Below are 21,383 nucleotides of genomic sequence, written 5' to 3'. Positions count from 1 at the left end.
AAAAATTCCAGCAGAGTTCTAACACCCTAATAACCATAGGGGTGGCCAACAGGCTAGTAATATTTGCATACAAGATGAATGAATACCTTCTGGCAAACATGTGGAAAGTTGGAAACATGGTTTTATTACTTTTATCCTTTATTACTGAATTTCCTCATTTTCTTGGGTAACCTTGAGAATTCAGTCTCGATGATTTTGCCCTAAACATAATCTTGCCTAACATCCCTTGGGAGTGGGTCCAGCCAGGAAGTCCCTTTTGAAATCAGTGAAAGGCCAGCCCTTCCCCAGGGGTGCAGAGCAGACACTGTCTGGCCCACTCAAGGACGCTCGTATTTAAAAGCTCAGTGCAATGAATCCAGTGTGGTCTCAGTATGGTTCAGGGTTCTGTTTTGTTTTGTTTCAACAAAACATTAGGTCATAACCAAAAATAAACCTCCATTTTCAAAATCAGACTTTACATCTTTCATGGGTGTGGTCATTTTGTAATGAAAGCACATTGAGTCTCAACATTTTATTATGCAGCTTAGTCACAGGATGCAACCAAAGGACAAACAGGAGCAACTTGTGAACAGGCCCATGCAGGAAACTACTTATCTGGCAGGGCTTCTCTCAGTAGATACAGTAAATCCCTCAATGAGACAATGCTGTAGTAGGGTCTACAGCTTTTGGATAAACTTGTCAGATTCGGCTAAATCCATCTTTCTGATGGATCAAGAAACCACCTCTTGAGACAAAAGAGACACATTTAAGATTCCAGTTAGCCTCAGTTCTCCGGATTCTGTTTGCTTCTTTGCTCCTAAGCAAGTCAACATTTCCAATGTTTGATGGATAATTTCCAAGTATAGTCCGCCTGCTATCCTTACAATATGTCAGATTGAATTTACATAAGTAGGAGATACAGAAATGCAGGGTATACTCCCAGAAAAATCAACGAAATATCGAAAATTTTACCAAGTCATTTCAGCACAACTCAAATGAAGCCAAAAGTAAATCTACAATTTTTGAGACAGGTTCTTTCTTTCTTTTTTAAATTACTTAATGAATTTTATTACATTTATAGGTGTAAAATAATCATCACAACCAAATTTTACAGCATTTCTATCCCAAACCCTCAGTGCACCCCTCACCCCCCCAACCAAGACAGGTTATTTCTAACTCCAAAATCAATCTTTCTCCCTTTTCCCCCGCCCCCCTCTCTCTCTCTCTCTCTCTCACACACACACACACACAATTTACCCATAATTTTGATCTCAAAGTGAACTAATTATTGCTTCTGAGTCATTGCATCTTTGCAGAATGGGTAGCCAAACAACAGTAGGACTCACAGTAGGAGAAAAGGTTTATATAACCCTTTCATTTGTTCTAGGAAGTAAGTTTTACAAGGGAAAACTCTGACTCACAGAGAGGTCCATTTCTGAGGTGACATCTCACTTCAATACTTAACCAAAACTGTCCAAAAAGTAATATATAATCTTCCCTATAGGTTTGCTTTATGGAATCCAGGAGACCTCTTCCAATGCAATCAATCCCAACACACATCGTGCTTTGGACTGCAGTACACAGTTGTACAGACTATATACTGTGTAAAGATACCTGAGAGAGAGAGAGGAGCTGAAACCCTGCCCATACGCCCCTGAACCGCGCATCCTGGCACAGGGCGGCTTCTGTCTAGAGGACGAAGTTTCTTTCTGCACAAAAGTGCTGTCCGCCTTCCCAAGCTGTGCATTGACCCAAAGGCATGAGAGTAGGAACTACACTTTTTTCTAATTTGCATATTAATTCTTTGGAGACTAGTTGTGGCCCTGAGAGTTTGTAGCCCTTCTGCCTGCAACCTGGTGGAAATTCAAGGTTAAATAAGTAAACAGGTCAAGTTAAATGATTTTTTTTTTAATTCAGTTTTAAGTGTTGGCAGTAATTCTTAATTCTGAGGTGGTCAAAAAGGTCCTGTTAAAGGTGTGGGATTTAACCTGAGTCTTAACTAAGTAGGAACTACAAAGGTGTTTATAGAGCCTTTCAGCCAATAAGCATTTACTAAGCACCTATTATGGGCAAGGTCTAAGCTGGTCATGAAGAATATAAAATGAGTTTGCTCTTTGCCCTTAAAACGGCAGCTGACACATAAACTTATAATGCTATTTATACTGTGATGAACACTATAGTCAAGGTATTAACTACAAAGAGAACACAGAGGAGAGTGGCAGTATCATAAGTACATTCTTCCAAGTCTTGCAGAAAATGGTTGGCTATTTCAAACAGAAACTAGGCATGAGTCCAAAAGAGGGTTCACAAATGTTCAGCAGTATTTTAAAAATTGATTCCAAAATATGTTCGCCAAGTCAAAAAAGCTCTGTTGGCCTCTGCAGTTACCAGTCTTTTATTTTCTCGTTTGTCTCCCTTCCGGGGACCATCCTCAACATTTTCCCAGTTGCAAATTATTTCATTACACTTCAATGACCCACTTTAAACCACGCAAATGTAAATATTTATACAGTGCTCTTTCTGTTATCAGCAGTACACAAGCTTCAAAATAGTTGTGTTCATTCACTCGAATAGTCTTTATCTCCGGAACCTACCATCCCTACCAACGACATCCTGAAAAGGGAGAGTCCAGGGTCATTATCAGCCTTCCCACATTCACACATTTCTGAGACTTGAGCACCATGGATCTTCTTGCCTAGAATCATGATCACAATCTGATACCACCGTGAAACAAAAAATATACTCAACCTAGACAATTTTTCTGGAAGTCCATTTAAATCTTAGGGTGAGAAACTAATTTATTCCTAAAGACTCCTGTAACTGCTGTGTGGAATATAGCGGGGCTTCGGGAAAACCTTTCCCTACAAAACTGCCAGAAGACCTACTACCTGTATGTCACTTCTATTTTCATTTAGTTAATATAGCTTTGATGCCAGACATCACTGTTGGGAAATAGATTTTTCTATGCATCAGCCTCACAGACTAGAGCATGAGTCTCAACTGTGACAGAAAGGCAAAATAACTGTGTTTTGGTTACTAAAATATATGATTGTACCATATCATTTTGATCGTACATCCAAATTACATATTTTATATTTAGATGCAGAATTCTCTGCCAGAGTTAAAGGATAATTTCTGAATTATGAACAAAGTTTATAAAGCTAAAATTAAAATTGTTCTCAATCCTAACCAGACTAAGAACCAAGAAAGCAGCCCCAAGATAACCTAATTATGTCACAAGAACTACTTTCTGCTCTCTACAATTCAGCATCATAAGACTGTCCCATCAGAGTGTTTCTTATAGTGATATAGATGTAACTGACTGAAACTATCCTTGCAGGTTGTTGGGAAGAACTGTAATTTACTTTGATGGTTGTCATATGTCTTCTTTCCTGTGCATTAGCTATCATCATATTCTATCAAATAAAAACCAAAATCAAGGTAAATTCTTAAATGCTGATACACTCAGATTTTCTTGGCATATTATCAGGAGATAAATCTTGACCTTTATTAATAATATTTGCTGTGTCTGTGGGAACACATTTTACAAACAACTGAACAGCTATAATTAAGGGAAAAGGTAGCACTGGGAGAAAGAATCTGGCTACAAGCTGGAATGGTACAAACTGCTCTTACGGGGCGTGTTGTTCACATGCAATTGCTTGAAACTCTGAAAAAGCCAACACAAATATGATGGATAGGGTGAGGCTATTTCTGACCTACTCTAGTGGTTTTCCAACTGTGTCCTGTGCACCTATAAGTTCCCAGGCACCCTCACACTGCTTAACTAGAGCGGGCCATGTTTTATCTGTTCTACAAGTCATAATTCCATGTAATATTTATTTGTAATCAGCGTAATATGTTTTAACAATTTGAAAACCACTGCCTTAGTTAAAATAAACTTCATTTGGTAATTATCTAGCCCAATCAGCCTTATTTAGATTTCTTGTAAGTTCAGGGATATTTATATTCCGGTTGTATTAATTTTAGCATGCTTTATAAAAAAAGACAAAAAAATATTCTTACTTGCTTTCATTTTAATCATGGTGTTAGTAAAAAGAAGTCTCAAAAAAAATAGAGAAAATTCCTATTCTTATCTCTTCACCATTTTAGACATAGTAAATTCCCAATGAATAATTATTGAACAAAAAATTTACAAAGGCCTATTAGGTATATATAGTGTGACAGCATTTTTCTTCAGGAAGAAAAGGAAAAACTCAAACTCTTTGAGAACAATGTCTAACAGTTTTTAACTTGAGACACCGACAGGATGCTAGCTAAAACCTCTCTGAAATTTAAGTCTTCTTCATATTGGTGAATTTTATGCATCATTATTATTGGGACAAGTAGAGAACTAAACTTAAAGGATATGTAGACCCAGGGACGCTCTCAGAAGAAAGAAGAGGTACCAGGGAGGCAAAAAATAAATGTCAGCCCATAGCCTAAAATTATCACTAAATTAGTTTAAGATACAATAGCAATCTCTTGTTCTGCTCACCACTCCAATTAATCCCACAAAAGACTTTTTTTTTTTTTTTGAGTGGTTATTGTATACTGTCACTGGGGTGAATGTCAAATGGACTCAAGAAGCTTGTTACTTTGACACAAGACATACATCCATCAACCCAACAAATAACAGTAAAGGCATCACCCTGATGAGGTCCCTGTGTACCTGTTAAACGTACAGTAAACACAGAGCATATACTGCTGGGTGATTTTGAAGAAAGAGTTCTCTGAGGGTGAGGTGGGGATGGGAGGTGGGGAGGAGGAGGGGGAGGACAGAGACCTTCATAGACAAGAAGGACCTGAACCAGGCTTTAGAATATACATAGGCTTTAGATACATAAAAACTGGCTTTAAAAGGGGGGGGGGGCGGTCAGAGAGGGTGCAGAGTAGAAAACTATCAGATTTATTCAGACAAGGCAGTGAGAGAAAACGATTTCTCTCTAATATTTCCATTATTGAAATTCCTAAGATTTGAAAGCAGTCAGGCATTTTGGAATTGTTGACTGATATAAGAACATATCTTTATGTTTCCTGACACCAGAAAAAGGCACTGAGGGAAAAATGGCTTCTAGATGGAATTGGCAGCAGAAAAGAACAGGAAGAGATGAAGAAGCAAAATCAACAAGACCAGCACCAGATCCAGGTCCTAGAACAAAGTATCCTCAGGTATGGGCCTCAATGAGATGTGCTACAACTACCTTTATTTTGACTTTGTCCCATGTTGAATGTATAAGAGCCATTCTCCTTTTTAGGGGCACAATCAGATCTCCCATTTGGATTTTTAATAAAGGCAAAGGAAACACATCAAAAAGCAGCAATAGACATTTTACTATAAATCTTCCCAATACACAGCAACATGAGACTTATTTAAAAAAAAAAAAAAAAGGAGTTCCCGTCGTGGTGCAGTGGTTAACAAATCCGACTAGGAACCATGAGGTTGCGGGTTCGGTCCCTGCCCTTGCTCAGTGGGTTGATGATCCGGCGTTGCCGTGAGCTGTGGTGTAGGTTGCAGACGCGGCTCGGATCCCGCGTTGCTGTGGCTCTGGCGTAGGCTGGCAGCTACAGCTCCAATTAGACCCGTAGCCTGGGAACCTCCATATGCCGCGGGAGCGGCCCAAGAAATAGCAAAAAGACAAAAAAAAAAAAAAAAAAACCTTATGGCGTTCTCGCTGTGGCACAGTGGGTTAAGCATCTGTCTTATCTCTGCTGAGACACAGTCTCTGGCCCAGCGCAGTGAGTTAAGGATCCAGTGTTACTGCAGCTGTAGCAGAGGTCACAGCTCTCAGATTTGATCCCTAGTCTGGGAACTTCCATAAGCCACAGGTACAACAGAAAAGAAAAAAAAAAAAAAATCTCATGGATGAATAACCCACAGCTCTCTGAGCCCATTTCCTCATGCACAAAATGGTAGTAACAGTATCTGTCTTTTGGAGTGGTTGAGAAGATTAAAAAATGCATATGCTAAATTACTAGCACCTACATGGCACTTGGCAGGAAAGCAAAGAAACAATTTTTCAGAGCCCAATCGTCTCTCTCACCATCAGACAGGTGACACTTCCAAGGGTGTGTGCACACTCTCACTCCATCACACCTCTTCCCAGGGCGCCCCCCAGTCACAGACATGATATTTGGCGGGGAAGACACTAGGACCGCTTCACTAATATTTTCTCTCTTCCGCTTCCCTGATTGGTCACAGGGGATGAGTTCACTTCTCATGTCCTTCCTTGCCCATCAGACACAATAAGAGTCAGCAACTTCGGATACAGCAGGTGAAGTTTTTTAATTGCCTTGGTATAAAATGAGGCGATGGACATGAAAATAATTGGAAAGCTCGAGTATGAGATGGGATTATTAGTATTATCACAAAATATGGATAGCATGGGAGAAAGAGATATGGGAAATGTCAGAATCACTTTCTGACCTGCGCAGGATGGTCTTTGATTTAATAATAAAAATAATTTAAAGCCCACACATCTTTGAATCATAGGTGACTTTCAAAAAACCTGGCTCACTGCAAATTTGTTATCTTTAGTGAGGACCATAGAAAAGACTGGAAGATAAAAATATTCAGTAGCTGTGCCATGACTACGTTGACCATACTCACCACACCAAACAAACAGGGTACATTGGGCCTAAAATTGACAAATAGAAAAAAAAAAAAAAACCTTTTTCTTCAAGCAATTTTCATTTACTTGCTTAATTTTATACACGTGTCTATTTCATAGCTAAAATCATTGACCACTCCTTCTTAGTTAGATGTTTCTTAAATAAACAACTCTTCAAAAGTTTTATTTTATAGTTGACATGTTTGTATTTATAAACCCCTCAGTTACTTGTTCACGGATGACTATTTCTGAATTGCAGACAGCAAATACTTCAAAAATAACTCAGTAAATCAACCGTAGAGTTGGGAAAGCTTGGTTCTTCATAGGGCAGCCCATAGCAAGAGCTTCCTAACAAAGTCTGGCTCAGCTGACAATTGCTTTCCTCACTCCTCCACACACCACCCTTATCTCTTAAGGCGTCCTGAATTTAATCCTTGTAAACCCTCCTCCCGCACTGACACCTCCTTGCTTCCCCAAAGCCCCTCCTTTGGAGTCTTTCCACATCCTGAACACCTACAACTTTCTCTGCATCTGATGACAATTGAAGTGGCTGTATACTCCAACTCCATTAACGACTTTGGGCCATTTTCTGAGTAATCCCAGAGGATTTAGTAGGACTCTGCTGATTGCTTTCGGGCCTCGCCTGAATGCTCTGAGAAGCACCTAAGCTTCTAGTCGTTTTGGTAGTGGCTTGCCTAGTTAGAGTTTCTATCTGAACAAAAAAGAAAAAAAGAAAAAGGAAGGAAGGAAGGAAGGAGGGAGGGAGGGAGGGAGGAAGGAAAGAAAGAAAAAGAAAGAAAGAAAGAAAGAAAGAAAGAAAGAAAGAAAGAAAGAAAGAAAGAAAGAAAGAAAGAAAGAAAGAAAGAAAGAAAGAGGAGGAGAAGGAAAACCTATTTGCTGAGCCATATAATGCACCAGGCACTTTGCATATATCATCCCATTTAATCTTCATAATCCTGTGACACAGCTGTTTATGATCTTGACTTTTTGCAGACAGATTAAATAATTCACACAGTTAGGAAGTGACAGATCAGAGACTACCTCCTTTGACTACCCTACGCTGCCTATAAAACATGGCACATGGAAACCTCCATGGACCAAAAAGGCATTATATCTTTAGGGAGTCTCTGAAGCATGTTCTCTCCTTGTTCTCCTTTCTCCAAACTGCCCTTTACCACACCCCAGATCTTCCACATCCCGTCAACATCTTTGTTAAATTCCCAATTAAACTTGGTTCATTACCCAATTTCTAGCATCTCACTCCAGCTTTATCATAGATCTTTAGGATGTCATTAATCCATCGTGCTCCTTTGATTGAACACCAAATGATTTTAATCCCCAAATATAAATAATAATAACAGTAGTGATTCATTTTTAAATGGCCTTGTGCAATTTACAGAGCACTTGCTCTTCTATTAACTCATTTCACACTCACAGCAATCCTGGAAAGAAAGCACCAACACCTCCCTTTTACAGATGAGGAAATAAGCTCAGCGAGGACAGGGAACTTAATTAAGGTCACAGAACCAGCACAGACTTGGGTATCAAAGCAAGTCATGTTCGGTGCTCTTTAGCTGTAAAATTAAAAGAAAGCAGTAGCTGTAAATGCTTTGGAAATAGTAAAACACGTGACACCTAACAGCAAACTGTTTTGTTTAAGGACTGGTACTAAAAAGATGCATTTGCAAAGAGTTAGTAAAGAATTTGCATCATTGTGACCCATAAAGGCATGTTTATCTCATTAAAAATGTGCAGGGGGAGTTCCCGTCGAGGTGCAGTGGTTAACGAATCCGACTAGGAACCATGAGGTTGCAGGTTCAATCCCTGGCCTTGCTCAGTGCGTTAAGGATCCGGCATAGCCATGAGCTGTGGTGTTGTAGACGTGTTGCTATGGCTCCGGCATAGGCCAGCAGGCCGGCAGCTACAGCTCCGATTAGACCCCCTAGCCTGGGAACCTCCATATGCCATAGGAGCGGCCCCATAAAAGGCAAAAAGACAAAAAAATAAAAATAAATAAAAATAAAAATGTGCAGGGTACAGAACTTTTGAAAGCAACATAGGAGGAGACAAAAGTATCTGTGCCTTGTCGGTATTAAGCAGCCCCCACTACTTCCCAACATTATTAAAAAAAAATTCATGTTCCAAAGCAGCTTTACCTGACAACTGAACATTTTCTTTTCAGATATTTCTAAAGCTGCTAAATAATCAGGTGCATGTTTTTAAACTCATTCTTTCTCAGAAACAACTACCCACAGTGCTTAAGAAGCTTTTATTACCAGCTAAATACAGTATTCTTTCCTGTTAGCTCTGAATGGCAACCAAGCCAACTGATGAGGTTGAACTAGGCAGATCCATCCTCCTTCCCAAGTCGGAGCAAGGATCCCAGTCCCTGAATGTGATTTATCACTCAACATAGGTGCCTGCTCAAGGGTAACACTTGCCATCTGCCAGGCCTCTCAGCTAGAGGATAAGATTTTAACAGGAACATCAGAACAGAAATGTTCTATTACCTCAGAGTCTATAGCAAGGTCAGACTACCCATGAAGTTTGCATTCCTTTCATTTCCACGCTTTTGTGAAATGAGCTGAAAGAGCATGGTCTTTGCCCTTCATATCCCTGTTCTGGCGACCACAGTGCGTAAGTCTGGCCATGTGCTTCCACCTCTTTGGGCCTCTGTTTCCTTGTTTGTAATGGTGGGACCACCATGGCCACTTCATGGGACTATGAGGAGTGAAGCAACTTCGAGAGTGCCTCATCTGTGGTAGGTGTTCAAAAACATATCAGATGATATTTTTTTCTTTTCTTTTTTTCTTTCCTTTTTTTGCTTTTTAGGGCCACACCTGTGGCACATGGAGGTTTCCAGGCTTGGGGTCAAATCAGAGCTACAGCTTCTGGCCTACACCACAGCCACAGCAACACAGGATCCGAGCCGCATCTGCGACCTACACCACAGCTCACAGCAATGCCAGATCCTTAACCCACTGAGCAAGGCCAGGGATCGAACCTGCATCCTCATAGTTCCTAGTCAGATTCGTTTCTGCTGCGCCACAACGGGAACTCCTAGATACTATTTTTTAATTAGGAATCAGAAACAATGAAAGAAAGGACACTTCCTGGAGCTTTATCTGGAGATTTTCATCTTCTGACCAAGATCTCTCATCTCTTTAAGCTAGCACAAGGGAGCTTTTTCTCCAGGTTACCTGAGGTTATCCCCCAAAGAAGATCTTTCCCGTTTGGAAATAAGTGATGGGTTTTCTCTACGGTTTGAAGACGACGACGATGTCAATGACAGGGATTAACTTTTACAGGGCAGTTGTTGTGGACCAGGCACTGTACTAATCACTTCATATATATTATTTTATTGAATCCTCACAATCATCTTATCAGGTAGATAACATTTAACGAAAGAGAAAACGGATATTTATGGAGGCTAATTTGCCCCACGTCACACAGCTAAAAACTGAAGGGCCAGAATTTAACATCAAATTAAAAGTCCTAATCATAAAAATAAATTGTGCCTCAGATCCTCCAGCAAAACTTTACAAAAGTTAAATCGCATACAAGCTATCCTTTACAGCATTTTAAATTTCCAATCTATACTACAATTTCACTCTCATACGCATCATTTCATATAGACACTCATGTGACTATCATGTTAAAAACACTCAGAGCTTCTCTGACTCACACGTAACCTTTTAAGTAAAGTATGTCTGCCTATTTATCCTCTTGTCTTTTCTTCCAGAGAGAGGCAACATTTCAGAAATTAAGTTGGTTTCCATGGTTTTTGTTTCTGAGTCACATTCTTAGCTTTGGAACGACATTAGTGAGTATTTTGCCCAGTGCCCTGTTAATCCCTTAGGAGGAAATGTCCCCAAGAGAAAAACCGAATTGAACATTTTCTGAATCATTTGGTCCAGGTTAGAGTTTTGGTTTGCCTCCCACCTGAGCCCTGCTCTTAGCATGACCACAAAACCATTTTCTTCCCGACCGCAGACACAGGTGCAAATCCAGCACCGACTTCTCAATCCCAACATCCACTTCTAAGCTACAAGGATAGACTAGCTTAGAAATCCTGCTCTATCACGTCTGCTGTTTTCCTCCATCCGACACCTACAGCTGAAAGGCACCCCAGCACCCTTAAGACGTGTCCAAAGGAGCTATGTCATTCACTTGCTGGGCTCCTCTTTCCTGTCCAGCTACCCTGCGGTTCTCCATCCCTGCCTCCATCCAACTGCCTGCTTCAAGCTCCTTTCCAGACACTTGCTCCTTTTGGAACTGTGTCCAAAGACCTCTGACTTCGGCTGGAGCACTCAGAGCGCTGGACAGAATGTCATAAGCATAAAATGCAAAAGGTTAACTGCCAAGGAGAGTGATGCAAATACACTGCATTCCCTTTGAGAAGGATTATCTACTTATGATTAAATGTTCCCTAGTAAGAATGTTTTCAATATTCCAAAGTGCCCTTCTGACCTTCTGCCTTTCCTTAATGAACTTTCATTTGCCTCCAAATAGTCAGAAACTGGCTTCTGCACGTGGTACTGATGAGAAGGTACATGTGAAGCGCTGGCTTCCCATGTGATTGCATGCCGTGGGAAAAGCTGGAGTGTGGGCCACTAGAGCAGCTACAGCCTCCCCACATCATTTAAGGGAAAGTCCTCCACAAGTGGAGATGAAATACTAGAAAATCCATTCTGCTCAATAGCATAGAAAGTAATCATCTACCCAGTTAACTCAAAAGATAGCAGCCAAGGTGCAATCTCAAAAAAGAACCCAAAGCATCGATGTAGCAATATAAAGGTTAAATAACTTTGCTGCTGGTTATGGCTTATCAAAGTTTCGCTCATTACTATTTCTATCCAAGTTTCACCCTTACCTAATGCTCGTATCTACCTGTGCAAACCAAGTGTACCTTAGTGAAACTTACGTCTCATCAAACACAGTGACACATGCTACATGAAAAATATCACTTTCTAAATATTTCTGCCTTCTTGCTCAGACCCAACCAGCCACATCTAACAGTGCACTGCAGGGAGACAGACAAGCTGCTCTTCTGTGACAACACGAGGGAAAGGAAAGGAAAAATCCACCGCTTGTTTCATCTTAAATTTGCTGTTGCCTAGAAACACTCAAGAAATTATTCTGAGGCAATTATTTGAGTCAAAATCATTCCAAGCATGTTTCTCTCCCCATATTTGACTAATTGGTTTTTACCAGCTTTGTTACAGTTCATCTGTTGTTGTTTTTAATTTCCCAGATATTCTGATTATTTTTAATTCAGGAGCTTTTTAATTTAACAAAAGGAGCTAAGTTAACCAAATTTCCAGCAGGAAAGGAAAGAAACCTATCTCCCCCACAAAAAAAAGTACAATATCTAAAACATAGCAAGACTATCTATGACTACATAGCCTAATAAATGAATGAATGATGGATGGATGGATAGGTGGATGGATGGATCTAAAAATACCACATATTTAAGGAGACCAGCCGAAGATTAGAAAATGACTTAAATGTTAGTAAACTAAAAAGGAAAGCCTTGAAGTTTTTTAAATAACAAAGAAGAAATACTCAATTATCTTGAGTCAAAGGAAAAGATATATGGCAATAGCGCCCCTGGTTTTGGAAGCAATTGTTGATGGCATGTTTGAACATCTCATCCTCACTTTACTTTCTCACCTTTCCTCCTTCTTCACATGCTCTATCACCTCCTAGCATTCTGCCTTTCTCATACCTGCCAATCTCATTTAACATTTTCTCATGTTAGGAGAAGTAAGGATTAAATGGTCACCTAGAATGAACACGCCTCCACCACAACAGACTAAACGGTAGATTAGAATCACCTCTGAGAAGCCTCCCCTCACTCAACTGCAATCCGGGAATAATAGGTACCCTTTATGGAGTACATATGATGTACCAAGCATTATCCTGAGACAGATAATTCTCCGAGGGAAGTCTCAGTAGCCTTGTGACTTACACGAGGACACGAAGTTACAGGAAGGTCTGAACCTTCTACCAGCGGACCCACGCGTCACACACAGGTCTCACTGACTCCAGATCTTTTCCATCATGCTTCGCTCTGCTTATTCTCCATTCATCTCCATGAACGTTCATTGAGAACCTGCCACATGTAAGTCTTGGTTCATCTAGAGGAGGTTCAAGGATCACACACTCCTCAAAGCGAACTTTTATTTCTGTTTACTTTTACGTGGATTATCTCATGCAAAACAACTTGAAACACAGATTTTAGGCCACGAACAGGGATGTCACAGATTTCTGGCTGTGCTGACATGAGTAAAGGAGGAGCAAAGGAGCAAATGAACAAGCCAGAACATGGAAGGAACATTAGTTTCAGGGACCCATCCTTTAGATGGTGGTCGTGAAGAAAGAATGTTTAAAAGCAGAGACTCGCTGTGTGAAAGGAAGGGTCTGCCATAGGGACCAGGCTTCCGCCCTCCCCAGGCGAGTCCCCAGAGACGAAATCTACAGCACAGGAAACTTCCACACCATCCCTTGCTCTGCCATAAAGCAAAGGTCGCTCAGGTCATTTAGACCAATGACGGCTAACTGGTCTTTATTGGTTATTCTAGTTATACTGAGGTCGGAATTTATATTTTTGGTCTTCAAATAATAAGAGTCCTGTTCTTCATATCAAATATGAACAATTAACACTAGAAGCAAAGTAAAAATGAAGTGGATAGAAAGCAGAAAATATAGTGGGTGCTCTATAATACTGTTAGAGATAAATGTTAAGGGTTACAAGGCACAAAGCCAGTAATTATTTCTGGGTGGAGAGAGTCAACGGCTGTATACATCACTGAATATGTTTTGTCATCTCATAATATGGTTACAAGTAGTACCTTCGCTAAAAATAATTTTCCCCTACAACTTTTTTTTTTTTTTTAAGAAAAAAAGCTTTTCCAAAATCTTGGATAAGCACATCAGCAGTTAACCTGCCATCTACAACAGTATTTGAAGGTCACTTGGGAAACTCATGTCACTTATGTAGAGGTCAATTTGAAGTACTACTACAATTATTTAGCTCTTAATAAGTGTTTGGCATGTCCTGCAAGGTTCTCTCCAGGCCCTAATTAAAACCACACACCCTGCTTCTGTCCTGGCAGAATATTTGGGAAGCCCATAACTAACCAATTCACCACACCACACCAACCTCCAGGGCACGCGTTTATTTGCATTCACTTGAAAACTACCTTTGCAACTTGCACATAAAAGTGACTGATTCTCTGAAAACCGGTTCGGCTTCTTGTTTTTAATGGCAAATGCAACCCTTAATTTACAAAATATTATTCTGATTAAGAGGACTGGCTTTTCTACTAAATCATGCTCTTCTGACATTACCTGTGTACCAGGCAGTTTCAGATCAAGATAGTATCAGATAACTGTTAATATTTACAGAGTTATGTTAGGAGATGAGATTCACCCATGCAAGAGCTATTCACATATAACCATAAATTATTCAGCTTTTCTAAACATCTGCTGTTCCCAATTATCAGAGCAAACTGACACTTGTTTCAATGTCACTGTCGGACCAGCTCTTTGCTAGTTATCTTGAAGCTGCTGTGCTGTAGTGCTCGTCCTGTTCTTCACTGCTCAGGATTAGAGGCAGTAGATCTGGCTCAGGCAAACTTAGCATTTGCTCCATGCCAAATGCCCTTTATTTCTCTGGCGGGCTTACCCATGGCATGTGATTGTTTGCACTGGTGGGTTAGATCTTTCTCATTACAAGCATGCTCTTTGGCAAGGGCCAACTATAGGGCAATTCTTGTCCTATATTCATGCATAGAAGTATTCTTCATCTTTTATTTTCTTTCTAAAAATTTTTTACTGTTATTCCCCCAATAAAATTTTTTTTCCCACTGTACAGCATGGTGACCCAGTTACACACACATGTATACGTTCTTTTTTCTCCCATTATCATGCTCCACCATAAGTGACTAGACATAGTTCTCAGTGCTACACAGCAGGATCTCATTGCTAATCCATTCCAATTTTTTGATATAGTTTTATTTCAGTTTGGTGAATAAAGTGTGCCTGACATGTAGTAGGTGCTTAATTAAAGTCTGTTAAATGTCTAGTGCAATTTATTGGACCCCAACTTTAAAAATAAAACAAAGCCCACCTTCTACTAGATTACATACTCTCAGTTTTATTGGGAAAACAGAGTTTGACATTCCCATTGGCCAAATTATCTATAGAGATAAAAATATCTGTAACCTCTGACCCATTAGTAATAACATACCCATATGTGTACTCAACAGTATCTGCTGCAATTTTAGAGCTACTCTCTTAGATAAATTATGATTTAAAAATAATAAAATAAGGGAGTTCCCATAGTGGTGCAGCAGAAACAAATCTGACTGGTATCTGTGAGGATGTGGGTTTGAGCCCTGGCTTTGCTCAGTGGGTTAAGGATCCGGCGCTGCCATGAGCTATGGTGTAGGTCACAGATACGGCTCAGATCCTGGTTGCTGTGGCTGTGGTGTAGGCCGGCAAAGCTATAGCTCCGAATCAACCCCTAGCCTGGGAACCTCCATATGCCCTAGGTGTGGCCCTAAAAAGCCAAAAAAAAAAAAAAATTAATTTTAAAAATAAAATTAAAAAAATAATAAAATAAAATAAGCCTTCCTTTTTTCATTGCAAACCTTATCCATTCAATATTAACTAACTTAATAATGTCAACACAAACCATGGTGGATTTGATATCATTTAGAAAAAGCATGCAAATTCTTTAACTACTAGGAGCAAAAACTTTTTTTTTCTATTTTTACTGTTGAACTATCTGAAATGCATGATACTAATGATTCATCCTGCAAACCAACAAAAAAAAAAATATGAAAAAAATTCCTAAAATTTGTCACACCAAGGTATATCCACCATAGGACTATACAATAAGTAGTATACTGGCTTTGTTGCTTTAAAAGATTCTAGAACAGTAGCTTCAACAAGATTAGAAAGGTTCATTTTCCTCCTACTCAGAGCAATCCTAGCTGGGAGAAATTCAAGGGAGGGGAGCAGGAATGTTACATGATATGATAAGAGACCCTGTTTCTTTCTGTCTGGTTGCTTTGCCACCCCTAAGGAATGCCCTTGGTTGTAAGGTCAAAGGCAACTCCCATCACCAGGTCTGCATTTCAGCTTAGGAAGAGGAAGATAAATGAAGGTCAAACAGCTCGATTTTTAGGCTATGATATGAAAATTGCTGAGGTCACTCCTGCTAATATCCTATTGGCCAGAATTTAGTCACCTGATATTATTTAAAAGCAAAGGAGACTGGGAAATGTAGTCTGTAGCAGGACCGCAGGGAGACACATAAAACTCAGGGAGTTCTACTATTAAAAAGAACAGGAGGGATGGATTTGGGGGAAAATAAGCAGGTTGACAAAGCAGACTAGCATATTCTTTCATTAATTCAAAAGACCCATTTAATAAATGGCATTTATTAAATAGACACTCTTCCCATAAATATGGAAATTCTAATAATGTTGGAGCACTGTTTTTACTTACTCTCTAGAACAGTAAATTGCAAGGAAATTTTCAAGGACAGGTGTGTTCTTGAAGTGATATTAGCACCGTGCTTGCTCTATAATCATTCATATTGAAGTTGAATATCAAATCCAAAAATGGACCTGCTAGGTTTTCTCTTTCACTGGAGTTGTCAGAGGTGGCTATCCTCTCCCTAGCTGACTGAGGAAGAGAAAGGGGGTAACTAATCATTATTGAGGAGTTCTTCTCTATCAAGCCCTGTGCTAGAGACTTACAAACCTTATCTCATTTACCTCCTTAAGACAGCCCTTTGTGAAACTATTCTGTTCTTCAAATGAGAAAACTGAAGCTTGAGGGGTTCAATAATTAAGCCAAGTGTGTTAGATTTGCTATGGGCTCATTTTCTGCTTCCATGGGTAGTTAGGGGGAAAAAAGTGGACCTTTTCACAAAAACTCACAAAACAGAGAAAAACCACCAGCCAGCCACCTCCTGTTCTTCCAAGATTTGTGGGGAAGAAAGGAATCTCTGGCCCAAAGGAAGAGTCAAGGGTTATGTTGCTCATCACTCCATGTTGAGTTCTACATCTTGCTGGAGGCAAACACACCTGAGAGCCTGTGAGTCCCCAAGAAACTGGATCCTTCTTCGGCTAGCCTGGGGTGGGGCTGGAGAGCAGGTCCTAGCACCTCCATCAACTGGTCTCAGAGGTACATCAGAAGTGGCACAGCCTGGGTCTAAGACCTGCTGAACTCAGGCCAACACAGAGAAGTCACCATCAGCCCCTCTCTTTGGGTGTAGTCCTGACTTCCAATAGGAGAGCTTGAGCTACCAAGACACAAGTGATTCATCAGTTCTTTGGAAGTATATAGCTAAAGCCAGTTGTAAATTTAATTTCAACATAGCATTAGTGATGTCATTCAATCTGCAGTATTACAATCAAATTGCATAACTAACCACCTTGGTATTTATGACCCAAAGCTTCCATTACTTTGGACAATAATCTTATGCCCAAGCAAAGAAAGTCTCTCGACAAAGGAGCACTAGCTTAGGAAACCTCAGACTCTGAAAAAGACAAAGAACACCTACCAAAAACCAAATTCAAGCAGCCAAAGAGAAAAATGACAAAGCCTAGATTTTCATCCTTATCAAATTGACTGGACCACTAAGCAGAGAAACCTTCAGCACAATAAAATCACTCCAATGAAAATTAGGGGAGAAATACTACCTTTACAGGTAATGAGTCAGTGCTGTTGCATGCTGCTGGACCCCAGCTGGCATTTCAATCTTCACTGTATTATCGAAGGAAGTAAAAAAAAAAAAAAAAAAAAGAAAAAAAAATCCTTTTATACTGTTGAGCAATGAATTCTGTCTGTAAGTTCATAAGAATTCATTTTTAAAAGTTTTGTTCCCACGGTGGCTAATTAGCAAGGAGTTAAGAGCTCAGGCTCTATTGGCAGAGACTTGATTTCAAATTCAGTCCTGCCACAGACTACCTGTAAGCCTCTGGGCCAGTTGCCTTTCTAGGTGCCCAGATTAATCATCTGTCAAATAGAACTAATATCAGTACTCATGGGGGTGGTTGTGAGGATTAATTAGGCCAGTGCCTGGTACAATGAAAGCAATCAGTATGTTTTCAGTGTTGTTATAATTCCTAACAGGTGAAGCGCTGTAAGGTAGGACATAAACTTTTGAATTTTTTTTTCTACTGAATTCCCATTTGGTCCCTAATAGCAAACTCCATCAGGCTGTTAGTCCTTGTTAACGCCACCAAAACCTGAAAGAGATAAATGGATCCTTAGCAGCGGAAAAATTGCCTTCTGAAATAACCCTTTCTTGGTGCATCCAGCATTTACGGGCTGTCCTTTTTCTAAGACAAAAAAATTGCATTTTGGAATTAGATTGGGGACATTATCTCATGATGATTAAGGAAAGTTATCACCAGAACAGTGCATGAAATGAAAGCTAGCTGCTTTCACCTAGGTAGCTTTTGAAAATAACCCTCTTTTTCTCCAGCAAATAGGCAAGAAGAAGCAAGATTCTAATAATGGATAGTATTACAAATCCTTTTTCATGTACTTTGCTTATCTAAATTGGCACATGATGCCTGCTCACCATCTCTCAGAAATTGAGAGAGGTACTAACTCATCCATCAGGCCCCGCCTAACAACCCAGGAGGCACCAGGAAGGATATTTCTCTTTCTCCGATGCTTGTTTCTCGTCAAACTGAATCAGCATTTCTAGGGCCTCAATTCCCATTCGGAAAGGTAACACCTTCTGAAAATGGGGATGGCAGCACTTATGAAAATTCTAACCTATCGGCTGAGCAATAAGCAGATGAAGGTTAGAGAGTTAACCCCCAGTGACCTACCCAAAGCTTTCCATGTAAAAAAAACCTTAGTTTTACATATACATGTATAGACACATAAATTTATATTTATATATAAAACAAATTTTATATATGCACACACAAAAATACATACATAGGAAGTTCCTGTTGTGGCTCAGCGGAAACGAATCTGACTAGTATCCATGAAGATGCAGGTCCAATCTCTGGCCTCGCTCAGTGGGTTAAGGACCCGGCATTGCTGTGAGCGGTGGTGTAGGTCACAGACACACCTCGGACCTGGCAATGCTGTGGCTGCGGTGTAGGCCAGCGGCTACAGCTCTGATTCAACCCCTAGCCTGGGAACCTCCATACGCCACAGATGCAGCCTTAAAAACCAAAAAAAAAAAAAAAAAAAGAAAAGAAAGAAAGAAAAAAAATACATAGATACATTATGTGTATATGTGAATATATTTACACACACATACAGATATATATGTACACATTTCCCTAGTTTTTCACTTATACTATATATATGCTAAATTTTCTCACTACCCAAAACCTTTGGAAAAAGATATGAGGCCCTGATTTAAGCTCTACATTTTTGGAGCTTCAAATCAGGGTTAAGTATGCTCTTCATTACAAATGGTCACTGAGCCAGGAAATATATAAACATATATATATTTATTATATATAGAGAGAGACAGAGACAGAGACTAGGGGTATGGGGGACGTTAATAGAAAGTTAACCCAGATGATAATTTTATCTTTTTTTTTTTAGGGCCACTCCCACAGCATATAGAAGTTCCCAGGCTGGGGTCGAATCTAGGTCTACGCCACAGCCACAGCAACATAGGATCTGAGCCACATCTTGGACTTTCACCACAGCTCATGGCAACACCAGATCCTTAACCCACTAAGCAAGGCCAGGGATCAAACTTGCATCCTCATGGATACTAGTTGGATTCGTTTCCACTGAGCCATGGTGGGAACTCCCCAGATGATAATTTCAAATTAAAATAGGACGATCAAATTCTATTCAACAAATAGTAAATTTGGAGTCTATATTATAGCTAAATGGGAGAGAGAAATAATGAAGGGAAAGTAAAAATATCCCCAAGGAGGATATTTAAAAATCCCTTATAAAGCTTGTATCCAGCACCTACGCTACACCAGGCATTGTTCTGTGTGCCCAGGGTTTCTCCTCCGCAGTACTACTGACATTGTGAACCAGATAAGTCTCCAATGTGGGGGCTGTCCTGTGCATTACAGGATGTTTAGCAGTATCCCCAGCCTCTGCCCACTAGGTGCCAGTAGCACTTCTCACGCTGTGACAACCAAACAAGTCTCCAGTCATAGCCAGATGACGTCATGGAGGAACTCGCCCTCAGCTGAGACCACCTGTACTGGATGTACAAAGACAGCACTTGCCAGCAGTTGTGATTTTTGTTTTACGTTCCTTAAGAATCCTCATTCCTCAGAAACGTAGTACGTCACCCAGTGTGGAGCTTGTGAGACCCCCTCTGGTACTGCTGGGCTGCCGCAACTCCTCCCCCTCTGAGTTCTGACCTTGTGCAAGGCAAAGCTGGAGAGAAGCCTTACCCTCAAGGACTGCTCCTGGGTCGCCCAGCACTTCCACTGACATTCCAATCTTTTAGAAAGCTTTTTCCAAACAACAACCAAAAAAAACGTAACATTTATCTCTTGATAACATTTATGCAATCCATAAATAACATACAGAAGTATCAAATCAACATATAAAAATAGAATATCGAAGTGAGAATTTTAAGAAACACTCCGTATCAGTAGGCATCTCCTTGCAGAATTTTGAGATCCTAGGTAATTAGCACCAAGATGCTTCCTTATTATTCTATTGAGCAGAGAGAGTTGGTTATAACTGATAAAGAAGAGAAAGGGTATGTGGGTTGGTTTCTATTTTGTTTTCACAAACACGTCATGATATGTCATTTGACGGCTTCCTCATGTTAATGCCACTTTCACCGAGGACTTGACAACCTTCAAAAACATTTATTAGCAGATACTCTGATGAGGTTAGCAGGCTTTCAACCTCATACTCTTAGCATCTGAGTCTAAAGACAATCATGAGAACTCGATGGCATTACATTACCCATGGCCCTCTCTGCAGCAGAAAACAATTACAAATACCAGTGCGTCTCCTACCTCCCGGAGATGTAATTGCCCAGGCAGACCAAGAGCTCTCTCACTGTGCCCCAGGAACAGAAAGGGGCAGAGACAAGGAAGCGAGCATTTGCTAAGTGCTCGCTCTTTCTTCTGTTCCTTGTGAAGTTCTATGAAGCAGTTAACATTGCCCAGACCTCTAAATGTTTAATTGCTCCAGGATGCAGCCCTTGGAATCCCCTGCATGATCTGGCAGCCGCCACCTCCCTGACTTCATTGTCCACCACTGGCCTCCTTACTCCCTGGACTCTCATTTCAAGTTCTGTGGTTACTCTGCCCCTCTCTGTGAAGCACGTGCTCCGTGACACACCTGTGCGTCTCTGCTCAAGTGACACTTTGTCAGAGAGACTCTCCCTCACACTACGTAAATTAGAGCTCCCTCCCCTGGCACTCTCAGTCTCCTGTTTATAACCCTTATGCTCCTTTTTTTGTTTTTCTTTTTAGGGCCACACCTGTGGCATATGTAAGTTCCCAGGCTAGGAGTCAAATCAGAGCTGCAGCTGCTGGCCACAACCACAGCCACGGCCACGCGGGATCTGAGCAGCATCTGCAACCTACACCACAGCTCATGGCAATGCTGGATCCTTAACCCACTGGGCCCACCAGGGATCAAACCCGTGTCCCACATGGATGCTAGTTCATTACGGCTGTGCCATTTTGCTGCATTTTTTATGGAACTGTTTTTCTTCATAAATAACTGTGTGCGTGAACATACACATTTGTTTATTGAGTATATATAGTTGTATATATGTGTGTTTATACATAAATATGCAAT

General features: G+C 40.4%; 1 protein-coding gene and 1 long non-coding RNA gene across 3 annotated transcripts in view; one reads left to right on the top strand and one right to left on the bottom strand.

Annotated features, from left to right (window-relative positions):
• Positions 1-21,383, bottom strand: part of LOC146404227 (uncharacterized) — a 335,728-nt gene that overhangs the window by 301,484 nt on the left and 12,861 nt on the right. The window lies entirely within an intron of this gene.
• Positions 1-21,383, top strand: part of PALMD (palmdelphin) — a 50,865-nt gene that overhangs the window by 18,232 nt on the left and 11,250 nt on the right. The window contains exons 3-4 of one of the 2 annotated variants that reach the window (XM_085020953.1): positions 3,320-3,420; positions 5,027-5,151. In XM_085020953.1, coding sequence (XP_084877079.1) covers positions 3,349-3,420; positions 5,027-5,151 — 197 coding nt within the window. In that variant the 5' untranslated portion in view covers positions 3,320-3,348. 2 annotated transcript variants of the gene reach the window in all.

The sequence above is a fragment of the Sus scrofa genome, chromosome 4, assembly GCF_054392235.1.
Source record: "Sus scrofa isolate SSC_HxYL_T2T_F1_AM1 chromosome 4, Sscrofa_HxYL_maternal_Yorkshire_Landrace_v2.0, whole genome shotgun sequence".
Taxonomy (NCBI): Eukaryota; Metazoa; Chordata; class Mammalia; order Artiodactyla; family Suidae; genus Sus; species Sus scrofa.
The sequence above is the reverse complement of the archived record's forward strand: the minus strand, read 5'-3'. Positions and strand labels throughout refer to the sequence as shown.